The 11,952-nt window shown below is 42.0% G+C and overlaps 5 protein-coding genes across 6 annotated transcripts; 2 read left to right on the top strand and 3 right to left on the bottom strand.

Annotated features, from left to right (window-relative positions):
- Window positions 1-464: 464 nt before the first annotated feature.
- Window positions 465-2,113, top strand: LOC104826741 (cysteine proteinase inhibitor 6-like). Its single transcript, XM_010559592.2, has 4 exons — window positions 465-720; window positions 1,000-1,219; window positions 1,370-1,515; window positions 1,831-2,113. The coding sequence occupies exons 1-4, from the start codon at window positions 526-528 to the stop codon at window positions 1,966-1,968; spliced, it is 699 nt and encodes a 232-aa protein (XP_010557894.1). The 5' UTR covers window positions 465-525; the 3' UTR covers window positions 1,969-2,113.
- Window positions 2,114-2,124: 11 nt separating this feature from the next.
- Window positions 2,125-4,713, bottom strand: LOC104826742 (dr1-associated corepressor-like). Of its 2 annotated transcripts, none has more exons than XM_010559593.2 (6): window positions 4,410-4,713; window positions 3,815-3,902; window positions 3,630-3,723; window positions 3,321-3,461; window positions 3,178-3,229; window positions 2,125-2,826 (listed from the first exon to the last, which is right to left on the bottom strand). In XM_010559593.2, exons 1-6 carry the CDS (start codon window positions 4,440-4,442, stop codon window positions 2,302-2,304), a joined length of 933 nt encoding a protein of 310 aa, XP_010557895.1. In that variant the 5' UTR covers window positions 4,443-4,713; the 3' UTR covers window positions 2,125-2,301. The 2 variants fall into 2 exon arrangements, with proteins under 2 accessions (XP_010557895.1, XP_010557896.1); XM_010559594.2 differs by having other exon boundaries at window positions 3,815-3,887.
- A 734-nt stretch (window positions 4,714-5,447) lies between these two features.
- On the top strand, window positions 5,448-7,218 carry LOC104826744 (protein ELC-like). Its single transcript, XM_010559595.2, has 2 exons — window positions 5,448-6,114; window positions 6,320-7,218. The coding sequence occupies exons 1-2, from the start codon at window positions 5,571-5,573 to the stop codon at window positions 6,988-6,990; spliced, it is 1,215 nt and encodes a 404-aa protein (XP_010557897.1). The 5' UTR covers window positions 5,448-5,570; the 3' UTR covers window positions 6,991-7,218.
- A 510-nt stretch (window positions 7,219-7,728) lies between these two features.
- LOC104826740 (nascent polypeptide-associated complex subunit alpha-like protein 3) lies at window positions 7,729-9,678 on the bottom strand. Its single transcript, XM_010559591.2, has 4 exons — window positions 9,532-9,678; window positions 9,033-9,102; window positions 8,414-8,544; window positions 7,729-8,289 (listed from the first exon to the last, which is right to left on the bottom strand). The coding sequence occupies exons 1-4, from the start codon at window positions 9,586-9,588 to the stop codon at window positions 7,942-7,944; spliced, it is 606 nt and encodes a 201-aa protein (XP_010557893.1). The 5' UTR covers window positions 9,589-9,678; the 3' UTR covers window positions 7,729-7,941.
- Window positions 9,679-9,739: 61 nt separating this feature from the next.
- On the bottom strand, window positions 9,740-11,514 carry LOC104826739 (ribosomal RNA large subunit methyltransferase E). The gene is made up of 6 exons (XM_010559590.2): window positions 11,354-11,514; window positions 11,182-11,268; window positions 11,021-11,083; window positions 10,750-10,851; window positions 10,097-10,364; window positions 9,740-10,009 (listed from the first exon to the last, which is right to left on the bottom strand). Exons 1-6 carry the CDS (start codon window positions 11,429-11,431, stop codon window positions 9,885-9,887), a joined length of 723 nt encoding a protein of 240 aa, XP_010557892.1. The 5' UTR covers window positions 11,432-11,514; the 3' UTR covers window positions 9,740-9,884.
- Window positions 11,515-11,952: the final 438 nt, after the last annotated feature.

Here is an 11,952-nt window from a genome sequence, read left to right as displayed (position 1 = left end):
GAATTACTGGTAATTTGTGGATTTTTTTTTGTGTGTAACAAAATCTCGCTTCGAATCTCATTCTCTCGTCGCTCGATTCGGATCTAGGTGTTTCGTCACTTCTCTCTCTTCGGGTACAGTTTCTTTCCTCGCCTCGTCCTCCTATGTTTTCTTTCATCCTCTTTTTCTTGCCTGCATCTCGTCTCGATAATCTGTGGGCATCTGTACCCGAAATTCGGTCTCTGAATAATTTGGATTCGATTATTGGTTTATGACATCGTAATTTGAGAGATTCAAATTCGAGATCCCTCGGTTAAGAAATGGAGTTCTCTTTCCTTGCAGTCTAAGATAAGAATAAATATATATGTATATATGTATCAGTAAAATAGAACATTGCGACGGTGACAAACACGTGGCATGTGACGTGTTGTCTTCTTGAAGCTCTTATGACGCTGTCTTATAACCGTAATTTCACTGCGTATTTTCAATTTTCTACTTTCAACAAAAAACGAAGAATCTATACAAACTATAAAAAAAAAGTCTCAGATGAGATTTCGTTTCTTCTTCCTTTTCTCTCTGATCGTCTTCTCCGTTTCCTCTGCCATCTCCGCTGATTTAGGCTTTTGCAGCGACGACGACATGTCTACTCTCGACGGCGCTCCGTATTCTTCCGGTAGCCAGAACAGCGGCGAGGTCGAGAGCCTCGCTCGTTTCGCTGTTGATGAGCACAACAAGAAGGAGGTTCCGTTTCTCGGTTTCTCTTTCTATTTTTGAATTTTTCCTTGTTTATTTGTGCTTATGCTTGGTTATTGGATCTGAATCGCTGTTACAGAGTAATTATCCTCTCGTGACCCCTATGGTAAAATGGTGTTTCCTGGATTTGGATTAGGTTTCGTTTTCGTAGTCAGGGTTTAGTTTCCATGGCTTGAACGTTGAAGGAGGTGATATGTTTTATTGCGATTTGGGGATAATTAGATTTTGGGATGATGATGATGCGGGTTGATCGTTTTTTCCTCGTAGAATGCACTTCTTGAGTTTGCGAGGGTGGTGAAAGCGGAAGAGCAGGTAGTTGCAGGCATTCTGCATCATCTGACTCTGGAGGTCATCGATGCTGGTAAAAAGAAGCTTTACGAAGCTAAAGTCTGGGTGAAGCCATGGATGGAGTTCAATGAGTTGCAGGAGTTCAAACATGCCGGTGATTCCCCTATAATCACTTCGTCTGATATTGGATGCAAGAAAGGTGAATGCAGATTTACTAGGAGTATCTGTCTTTCTTGTGGGGCGCAGATTGAAAATGTGGATGGATAGATGCACGATATGTATGGTTCTGAACATAGAGGTTTTGGTGGGCTAGATAAAAGGACTGAATCTGGATATGAATTTTGATCAGATGGGCATGAATCTGGATGGAGGGCAGTTCCTGTGCACGATCCTGAGGTTCAGCACGTTGCTGATCACGCTATCAAGACCATCCAACAGAGGTCTAACTCCTTGTTTCCTTATGAGCTTCAAGAGGTGGTGCATGCTAATGCTGAGGTATGAGTTCTGAGTCGCAGTACTTGTTGCCATCCTTAGAACGTTACCATCTTTGTCCACGATGTATGATCATGGGGTCGTTTCATGCCTTTGAATCTGTTTCAATAGAGTTTCCAATTAAGTTTGGCCTAGGCGTTTCAAATGAAAAATGAGTATTGACTTAGAAATGGAAGTAGTGCTAAAACTGAGATTGAAGTTTACCAGTATACAGGTTTTTGGTAACAACGCTTTCACCTTCCTAACCTGTGTTTTGGTTTCACATTCGAGTTTCATCCATTCACCTGAATCGTCTGCTAATGATTGTGGATGATGCAGGTGACGGACAATGTTTCTAAATTCAATATGCTTCTGAAAGTGAAGAGAGGAGAGAAAGAGGAAAAATACAGAGTGGAAGTCCACAAGAACCCTGAGGGTTCTCTCCATCTGAACCACATGGTGCAAGACCACTCCTGAACTCTCTTGGATCTTCGTCCTCTACTTCCATGAGTAAATGTTTCTCCTTTTGCTCTCTTTGTAATAAAACCTAACATGGAGTCACTGTTTGATGTGTGACATTAAAACTAAGGAGAATAACGTGGAGTCACTGTTTGATGTTTAATTGATCATAAGTTAGGAGCCTTGAAATATTTCTTCCATTAAACAGTACAAAGAGAAGAATGAGAACTAATACAACAGCTAGAAAGAGCTTCATTCTTTTTTCCCCTTCCTACGGAATCACTTGTCAAGAGCAGCTAACGCTATTGTCATCCTAATGACGAGCATCGATGTAGTAGTAGTAGTGTCTGTTCAACATTCTTCGTCGTAATCTTCCTCGTCCTCATCTAATCTCTTCCCCATGCTAGCGAGCTGCATCGGGTCGATTTTGCCCATCTCCGAGATGGACCAACCCGGATACTCCTCGGGTTTCATCTCGGTGGCTGTGGCCACAGTCTGTGGTTTTGGCTCGATGTTGTTATCTACCGATACAGAGTTAAGGTCGAAGGTTCTAATGCCCGTGTTAGTTTCGTTCGGACTTTGCAGCTGCGGGTTCGGCTGAGAAGACTCGTCTTCTGCTGCCGGCGGTGGCACAACGCCATCCACAGCATCCTGCTTGATGGCTTGTGGTGATGGTAGCGACGACGGTGGGGGAATCATGCTGGTAGCCTCTTGAGGAAGAGGAGCGGCGGTGAGGGATGGAGGTTCTACTTCCATCTCGCGATTCAGATGGGGAGGATGCTCCCTTTCCGCTGTTCTTCCGCCTCCTCGGCCACGTCCCCTTCCACGTCCTCGCCCTCTTCCTCTCCCGCTCGGCCCTGCATTCCCCATCTCTTGCTGCAGTCATCAAAACCCGAAACTAATAGATCAGACCTTAGTAGTATCCACAAGCCTCAGTATTTCGGTTCGTATATTGATTTGAACTAAATCCGATATAAAATCGAATTGAATCCGATATAACACTTTTATCAATAAAGATCTATCTATCCGTATCCCACGGAGGGTTTGGAACATATGGACTTGAGCCGCCCAAGTATTTTGATATCTCGTCATACGCTAATCCGAATATGATTCACCGAGTTTGGGCCGTGAAGAGAACGGAATTCGAAGCTATACATAAACAGATGTGGACAAAAGATAAAAGAACGCCGAAGATAACAAAGGAGAGAACAGAGAGCGAGAGCTAACCATTCTGCTCTTCTTTAATTCCTCGTCACTGTCTTCATCACCAACAGGCTTCCTATCAAATAACAGAATCCAAAATAATCAGCTACACTTGAGGTGATGAAGGGTTAACAACGAGCGAGCCAGAGGAGATTGATCCAACCAACCTTCTCTTAGAGATGTTGCGCTCATCCATGGTTGCATCAGAGTGGCCATGTCCATGTCCATGGCCATGGCCATAGTCGGGCACCTTACTCACAACTTCCCGCAAGAAGTCAAACACGTTATATCTTTCCACGCAATGTTTCCTGCGACCAACACAATATTCATGGATTTGGATTGGTATTATGTACAAAACTGTCGGAAACAGAAATATATTTTCATCACACCGTCAGAATTCATACAGAATAGGTAACAGCTGCATCATGTTGAAACACAGACCAAGAATCATTCAGAAGGAATGAAGAGTGGCTTACAGGTGCAATGAGCTCACGGTCTTGGCTCCTCTTTCAAGGGTGATCTCATATGTACGGTCACAGAGGTCTTGCAAGAACAATTCCAACGCTTTTGCTGCATTATTTAGTCCAAAGAGATTTAGCCAAAACAGAAGACAATCTGATAAATCTTTAGAATGCAACTAATGAAATCCGTTCAAACTTACAAACTAAGACGGGCACTGCCAGTGCTATCTTCCCGACATCCTCGTCAGCTTGCATTATCTTCTTAATACGAGCCTGTAAATTCCTCATCTTAGGCATCAAATGGCAATGGCAACCACCATCAAGCGGAACATGATGTAGAGATTGAAACACACACTTCAATATCGAAACACCAAAATTTATGGCTCAAAAAGTAAAATTTCAACTCAGTGAAATGGGCATTAGGGGAATTTCAGGTTCTACCCAGAGACAATAAGCCATCACGGAATTGATTCCTCCCCAATTGAGGGATTCATCAGTTTATATGCAGCGTTCTATAGCGGATCTCAACGAAAAATGCCACCAGAATTCATGTCACGATCCCAAGGGGAAAATCAAAAGCTAGGTCTTAAATCTGGAGCAGTTTCCACATTAAGAAACATAATCTAGAATTCCTCCGACACGAACTAAAAATTTGCAACTCAAATGTTAGAAAAGTGGTTCAGAAACAACAGATCGAGTTCCTTGCGAGAAAACGGACCTCAATTTCAGACAAGCTGCTTCAATGAGTAAACAATCAATCAAGAGAAACATATTAAATTCGAACAGAATACCTACCGCTGGGAAACGAGTATCGAGCTTCTTCCTCATGGTTCCGGATCGCGATCACGCAAAAACCAGAAATCGTCGTACGGGGGAAACAAAAAAAAAGAGTTCCCTGAGAGGGAATTTTTGTTCGCAGTTCACGCGAAAACGAAACCGATTGATCCGATCGAGAACGGAACGAATCATCTATCGAGAAAATTCCATTAGCAGATCGGAAATTCCTCCTCCTACTCCATGGATTACCGACGAAAACTAGATCCGACGGCGTCTTCTTTCTCCAGTCCCCGAAATGTTCGCCCGTACGACCTCCAAAAGATAAAAAAAAATATTATATGATTGTCAGTTATAAAAATACTGTCGTTCACAAATACTTGTTGGACGGCCAATTAGATTGGGCTGGAAACAAATATTTTACACGTGGCGTATTTCTAGTGGACTGTCATGATATGTCATCACACGCTTTATGGTTCCAAACTTCCACCACCTCTTTTTGATATGTGGTGATGACGGGCAAGAAGAAGATAATTTCATCCGGGTTGGAAAGAAGACTTCTAATTTGTGGAATTACTATTTACTAAAACTCTAATCCCTTATTTACTTTACCGTCATTACTTTTATAATATGGAGGTCTAGTACTTTCACCGCATAAGTTGGTATTATATAAAAAATACTCTTGTTATTTTAACGTCAATTCATACCATTCTTCAATTATGATGATCGACTAAAATTATACTTTGGTCACATGATTATTATGTTATTATTATATTAGTTATAACGTTAAAATTATAATAATTTTATCAAATGAATTTGATATGTAAAAGGTGAATATGATGATATAGTGTGATCAATATATATTTAACATTATAAATAAATTGTATTTAGATCTATTAGAACATTTTAAATATTTAAACATAATTATATATTATTATTAGATTCAAATAGATTATTCCATTATTAACATGATTAATCCTTTATTTTTACGCTACAAGATTTTTTTCCCGGCTCTTACCGACAGAAAAAGCTCTATTTTTTAAAGGAAAAAAAAACAAACAAAGGAAACATCTCTGAAGAAATTCGTAGGCGCACGCGTAAACCTCCCCTTCTAAGAAATCCGTCTGTTTCTTCATTTCTTCTTCTGCCAATCCCACCTCCGATCCGTCTCCGACGCCGGCGATGGTTCCACCGCCGTCAAATCCGCCGAATCCGCAGCAGATTCAGCAATTCCTATCCTCCGTGTTATCCCAGAGAGGCCCTTCCGCTTTACCTTATGACGAACCCACCAAGTGGTTGATCCGACAACACCTCCTCAACCTCGTATCCTCTTACCCTTCCCTCGAGCCCAAGACTGCGACGTTTACCCACAACGATGGCCGCTCCGTCAACCTCCTCCAAGCCGACGGCACGGTCCCGATGCCGTACCAGGGCGTCACCTACAACATCCCCGTCGTCATCTGGCTCCTCGAATCTTACCCTCGTCACCCTCCCTGCGCCTACGTGAACCCCACTCGCGACATGATCATCAAGCGTCCTCACTCTCACGTCACGCCATCTGGGCTCGTCTCTGTCCCCTATTTGCAGAACTGGGTTTACCCTAGTTCGAATCTTGTCGATCTCGTCTCCGAGCTCAGCGCCGTTTTCTCTTGTGACCCTCCGCTTTACGCCCAGCGCCGCCTCCAGCCTCCGCCCTCTCCTTCTTCGGCGTATTCATCGGCTTCGCGTTATATCTTTCCACGCAATGTTTCCTGCGACCAACACAATATTCATGGATTTGGATTGGTATTATGTACAAAACTGTCGGAAACAGAAATATATTTTCATCACACCGTCAGAATTCATACAGAATAGGTAACAGCTGCATCATGTTGAAACACAGACCAAGAATCATTCAGAAGGAATGAAGAGTGGCTTACAGGTGCAATGAGCTCACGGTCTTGGCTCCTCTTTCAAGGGTGATCTCATATGTACACCGTACGGCGGTGGAGGAAGGGTTCAGCATATTCACCACCAGCATCACCCGCCGCCGTCGCTGTCGCAACAGCAGACGGATGATGCCGCGGGGATTTACAAGAAGAATGCCATCAATAAGATCGTGGAGATGGTTCATGGTGATCTCTCGGCGATGAGGAGGGTGAAGGAGGCCGAAGCAGAGGGGCTTCTGAGCTTGCAGGCCTCGCTGAAGAGGAGAGAGGAAGAGATCAACAAGGGCTTGAGGGAGATGATTGATGAGAAAGAGACATTAGAGCAGCAATTGCAGGTTATCTCTATGAACACAGATATTCTAGATTCATGGGTTAGGGAGAACGAAGGAAAGACCAAGAATTTAGTGGATCTGGACGTGGATAATGCCTTTGAATGTGTAGACACATTGTCCAAACAGATGCTAGAGTGTACTGCTTTGGACTTAGCCATTGAAGATACTGTGTATTCCTGGGATAAGGCATTGCAAGATGGGGCGGTTCCGTTTGATCAGTACTTGAGGAACATTAGGTTTTTGTCGAGGGAGCAGTTCTTCCACCGTGCCACCGCTACCAAAGTTAGGGCTGCTCAGATGGAGGCTCAGGTTGCTTCCATAGCAGCTAGATTGCACTCTTGATCTTCGATTTTTCCGGACCGTTTCTGTGTGATAATGTTTACTATATAGTCTAAAGATTGATTAGCATCTTCCAAGAGATTGATTATCGCTGCTTACACTTTGATGATTGCTCTTTATATTCAATTCATGTTTATACTCATAGCAGACACATTACATACATAATTGAGTTGATCCGGTCAGGGCTCTCATTTTGTTTCAGTTGATGACAGGAGGTTGGTTTGTTTGATACCCTTTTCTTTTGTTATTGTGATACAAGTTACATCTGAAAGGATCTATGGGATTGGTGAAATCTGGAAGAGTGTTCGGGTAAGTATCCGTTGTAGACCGAGGAACTATATGCCATTCTAGTTGAGTGAAATGGGTTTGAATTTAGACTGATCAAGAGAAGATGTTGAGGATTAGGGCTCTTGTTCTTTATGTCGGTGATAGGAGTTTGAATCTTGACCAAGTTCCGGGATTGATAGTCATTCTCTGTGATGAACATTTTATGCAAATGAATCCTTTGGGGCTGCAGTTGTTAATTTTTGCACTCAAGTGAATGGTTCGAGCTAATGATCCGAGTTTCGTTTTAGGTCAAGTGAAATTTTTGATCATCTGTGATAAGATCAAGGTCCAATCATGTTTCATGATCATCTGTGATGAAGAGCCTGTTGAGATCTAATGAAAGTGAACAACACTTGGAGAAACATGCTTCCAAGGTTTGCATGCCCCATGAATCTTTAGGACAAAAACAGAAACTCGGTATTAAAACTCTTTTTAACATATCAAAGCAAAGTGAGAATCATCAAACTTATTGTTGTTATACGGATACAACAAAGACAAAACCACTTCAAGAAACATGACTCAAACAGAAGATACCAAAATTCTTTTCGACTCGTTTTATGGCCACAAATCCCTGGCATATATAAAGCGAAGTGAAAACCATGTCTTAAGAGTAGAGGAGATTTCGGTTTAGGTAGTGAGCTCCATGATGGCAGAGACTATGTCTCCATCAGCGGCTTTGAGCGCCTTCACGGCCCTCGGTCTGGACACTCCTGCTTGTGTCATTACCAACTCGATGTCCTTAAGGTCAACACCCTCTTCGTCGACCTCTTCATCATCCTGAGCCACAGCTGCCGCTGCAGCAGCCGATGTCTCACCCTTTGAGATCATGTTGCTTAGGTCCGGAGCCTTGAACTGCTCAGCTGCTTGTGTCTGGAGCTGCGAGCTCAGATCCTCTATCTTTGCCTCGCCAAAGATCACGTATGTGTCTGAAGCTGGGCTCTTGAACACATCCGGTTTTGATATGACAAACAAGATCTGCAATACCAAAACAGTCCCCCAGAATTCAATAAATATATGCTTGTCAGTGTACTTTATGTACATTTAAACAAACGAGAAATGGTAAACGAGATGAAGATTGAATATCGAAAGGAGCACTGACATTCTTGCTCTTTTTCACCGTGACACGGCTAACACCTGGGATGGGTTTCATCCCCAGCTTCAGCATTGCTTTTCGGCTCTTCTTCTCGCTTCTGCTTTGCTTTGACCTAACACCCGCCTCTCCGTCTTGTTCTGGTTATACAAACGTGGTGAAATCAAAACTCAACAAAATGACTCACTAGAATGATGTCTGTCTACTTCTTCATTCTATAATGGGTACTTTCATCAAGATATCACCAAAGTGAATCCTTTTCGGAACAAGTTTCCAAATTGCAATAAACAACTCACTCTTGACAAATCTACACACATAAACCTGTCACATGATTGATACTATTTCTGGGTGCTATAATAAAACAAAGGAAACCCAACAAACCTGCGTCCAAATCCAAACTGAAGCCTACTCACAATGCCAGAACTGACAGCTAAAAGATTTGCAAAAAGAAACCAGCATGAAGCGAAAAATGGACAGATCGAACACTGATTCAAATAATGAAGAAACAACACATGGATAAAAAATTTCAACCAAACCAACAAAATTATCGGATGCAAACAACAATGACCAGAAATACTTCAAAAATCATAAAACAAAAAGAAAAACACAAGCAGGGAACACAGTTTACCCTCTGCCTCGTCTTCATCCGAGTCATCCTCATCAATGTCATCATCGTCCTCGACCTCAGGCTTATCGAGCTATAGAAAAGCAAAGAACAATCAAAATGAGACAACAAAAACAGAAATGATCACTGAATAATCAAAATAGCACCAAAAGTAGACAAATCAGGCCAAAATAATCATGCTAGCCAGGAATCCAAATCTGACGCAATGCAAAAAACCCAAAATCTTAAAGAGTTAAAAAAAAAGGGCACAAATGGAAAACTGAATTTCGATTAAAAAAAAAAAAATTCCAATTCAGATCTAACCTCGAAGTTCCATTACGCAACATACACAAACAGAACAGCAGAAAGACTGTCCTAACGAGCAACCGAAATCCACGCGGAACCATTTCCAGGAATTCGAAACCAGTCCAATCACTCCAGACTCGAGGCAACAACACGAAACAGCTAAAAACCCAAAAAAAAAAAAACAGACCATTCAAGGGCGTGAAATTGAAAAAATTACATCGATCTTCTGTTCTTCCAGTTTGGACGCAAGCTCTTCCTTCTGTTCAGCAGTCATGGTGCCTTGATTGAACCACTGGTAGGAGTAGGAGAAGTGCCGGAGGACAGAAAAAGAAAAAAACCCTAAACCCCAAACAGAAACGAGAGAAGGGTACGAAATTTATACTGTAAATCGAGATCGGCAAAAGTTGTCTGCTGCTACGGGATGGTTGGAAAACAAAAGGCCCATTACATGATGGGCGTTTTTTTAAATATGTTTATTCGAATCTTAATGGGCCTTACAAATAGGCCCATATTGAGCCCATCATCGTAGATACACAGAATCAAGATTCATTTGCACTGCATGTGTATGAATCAGCTTTTTATTGCTGATTGCAATCCCTGGCAAATCAAGTATATTTCTCGTGACGAAGATCTTGTAGCTTTAGGCCGCAACCATGACGCCTTCCGAAAGATTGGCTTGCAGATTCGGGTAAAATCTGAGAAAATAAATTAAGAAATAAATGTCAAAGTAAGAGGGAGACGAAACATTTCCCATCAGCAGCTGATTTTCAGTATTCTCGTACCTTGAGCATCCTCGCTTTCCAGAAGCTTGATGACAAGATGACCTCCATGCTTAAGTACACCGCCGGTTTCAGGGCTTGAAGCTGAGCTGTTTGATGCTCCTTCATCATCTCTGTCATTGTCGTCTCGTGGCTGAGACATTGCTGCTGCTCGGCCGACAGCTAAATCAATGGCTCGCATGCCCAGTTCGGCCGACAGGGCGGCGTCTTTTGTGGTTATTCCAGAAACCGGAGGGCACATGTCCGATAGAATTACAGAAAAACCTTTTTGCTGCACAACGAACAAATCGAGAAAACCGCACATGATGATGGTTCCATTTCGACAAAGACAAACTCTATACTGAAGTTTCCATGGTTTTCGGGATAAAGGAGAGCCGGGAATGGGGGCAAAGAACAAAGAAAAACCAGGAGCTGGCCGGGCAAGCTACGAATTTTGCACTGATGGCCTATTTCTTCTGTCGTCTTCTTAAAAAACTACTGTCCATATTCCTACACGCTTTCATATATCTAAGGACTGACAGACAGTTGCTGCTGACCAAACAACAGATCTTCCGACATTCAGTAATCATACATCAGTCAGTCAGCATTAAGACGGAACGAATGACTGACCCCAAGCTGTCAAAATTTGAATGTACAGAAAAGTTTGATCAAGCTACCTGAGGAGAGAATGCCCTAATCTTTTGTCTGGGTAGGCTCAAGACATCGGCACAAAGGGTTTGCACCCGTGAATCACAATGTTGTGGAGGAACCTTCACCTTCTGCTCTGAATACAGAATCTCATAAATTCACACAACGTAAAACAAATGCGCCTACAAAACTCAAGAGCACGTTCTTTTTAATGGAAATTCATAAAACTCTTTCTCTCCGCAAGTAAAGTTGAGAGGAGAAAAGGCATAACGTTTCGGTGGGTACAAACCAGAATCTCACCTTTATATCAATACCAACAACAGTGCCACCATTTTTAACTGGACCTAAGCTTTGGCAAGCAACCTGTATTGCATTACAAAGAGGAAAAACAACATGGGATTCAAGGGATCACAAATGGATTCAAAGGAAGCAACAGAAGAAAACGAGAGAGAGAGAGAGACCTGAAGCCAAGCGCCAGGGGCACAACCGAGGTCAAGAACAGAGGAACCAGGTTTGATGAGCTTGTACCGCTCCTGAATCTGAAGAAGCTGTTGATTGCAGAAGAGGAGAAAAATAATTCAAGCCATGAACAATCGATCAAAGAAGAAGAAGAAGAAGAAGTGATGTTCATGCCTTGAAAGCGGAACGAGCGACATAGCCGAGACGTTGAGCTTCTCTGTAGAAGAAATCCGGCGATCCTGCTCCCCCCATCTCTCTCCCCCGGCCCTTTCTTCAAAAACCCTAGGCGCCAAAAGGAAGGGCTTTGCTTTCGGTGCTTTTTTCTTTTAATTCTCTTTTTGTTTCCGGTTAACTTTTGCGTTGTACCAAAAAAAAAAAAACCTTGGTTTCTATACATTGAAATCAAACATCTTTACGAGGAGCTAAACAGCTAAACAGCAAAGACTAACCAAATCAATGATATATACACATAATGGTGCATGTCTTATAAACAAATTGACCACGTCGTGAAACATACAAATCCTATATGAAGCAATGAAGACTTAGGCCCTCAATCGTTCTTAAAATCTATACTTTTATCTCAATTTTTGATACAAAATTCACTCAAATCTCTTCTAAATAAAAATTATTTTTTATTCGATGTTTTTATATTCAGTTTGAATCAATTGGTACTAAAACAAAATTAAAGTGTCAAGATATGGAAATGAATGAAAAAAATTTTGTTCCTCAAATTGGTTAATCAAATTCAATTGTTATCACTTATCTCTCTTTCC

Source organism: Tarenaya hassleriana, unplaced genomic scaffold, assembly GCF_000463585.1.
Source record: "Tarenaya hassleriana unplaced genomic scaffold, ASM46358v1 Cleome5, whole genome shotgun sequence".
Classification (NCBI taxonomy): domain Eukaryota; kingdom Viridiplantae; phylum Streptophyta; class Magnoliopsida; order Brassicales; family Cleomaceae; genus Tarenaya; species Tarenaya hassleriana.
The sequence above is the reverse complement of the archived record's forward strand: the minus strand, read 5'-3'. Positions and strand labels throughout refer to the sequence as shown.

Coding starts and splice junctions, on each gene's coding strand:
- LOC104826741 (XM_010559592.2), top strand. CDS start 526: ATGAGATTTCGTTTCTTCTTCCTTTTCTCTCTGATCGTCTTCTCCGTT. Junction 721..999: donor ATGAGCACAACAAGAAGGAG/GTTCCGTTTCTC, acceptor TTTTCCTCGTAG/AATGCACTTCTTGAGTTTGC. Junction 1,516..1,830: donor TGGTGCATGCTAATGCTGAG/GTATGAGTTCTG, acceptor TGGATGATGCAG/GTGACGGACAATGTTTCTAA.
- LOC104826742 (XM_010559593.2), bottom strand. CDS start 4,442: ATGAGGAAGAAGCTCGATACTCGTTTCCCAGCG. Junction 3,724..3,814: donor GGCAGTGCCCGTCTTAGTTT/GTAAGTTTGAAC, acceptor TAAATAATGCAG/CAAAAGCGTTGGAATTGTTC. Junction 3,230..3,320: donor CGCAACATCTCTAAGAGAAG/GTTGGTTGGATC, acceptor GTTATTTGATAG/GAAGCCTGTTGGTGATGAAG.
- LOC104826744 (XM_010559595.2), top strand. CDS start 5,571: ATGGTTCCACCGCCGTCAAATCCGCCGAATCCGCAGCAGATTCAGCAA. Junction 6,115..6,319: donor GGCGTATTCATCGGCTTCGC/GTTATATCTTTC, acceptor AGGTGCAATGAG/CTCACGGTCTTGGCTCCTCT.
- LOC104826740 (XM_010559591.2), bottom strand. CDS start 9,588: ATGACTGCTGAACAGAAGGAAGAGCTTGCGTCCAAACTGGAAGAACAG. Junction 9,103..9,531: donor TGGAAGAACAGAAGATCGAT/GTAATTTTTTCA, acceptor GCTTTTCTATAG/CTCGATAAGCCTGAGGTCGA. Junction 8,545..9,032: donor GGATGAAGACGAGGCAGAGG/GTAAACTGTGTT, acceptor TTGTATAACCAG/AACAAGACGGAGAGGCGGGT.
- LOC104826739 (XM_010559590.2), bottom strand. CDS start 11,431: ATGGGGGGAGCAGGATCGCCGGATTTCTTCTACAGAGAAGCTCAACGT. Junction 11,084..11,181: donor CCCCTGGCGCTTGGCTTCAG/GTCTCTCTCTCT, acceptor AATGCAATACAG/GTTGCTTGCCAAAGCTTAGG. Junction 10,010..10,096: donor GGAAAGCGAGGATGCTCAAG/GTACGAGAATAC, acceptor TTATTTTCTCAG/ATTTTACCCGAATCTGCAAG.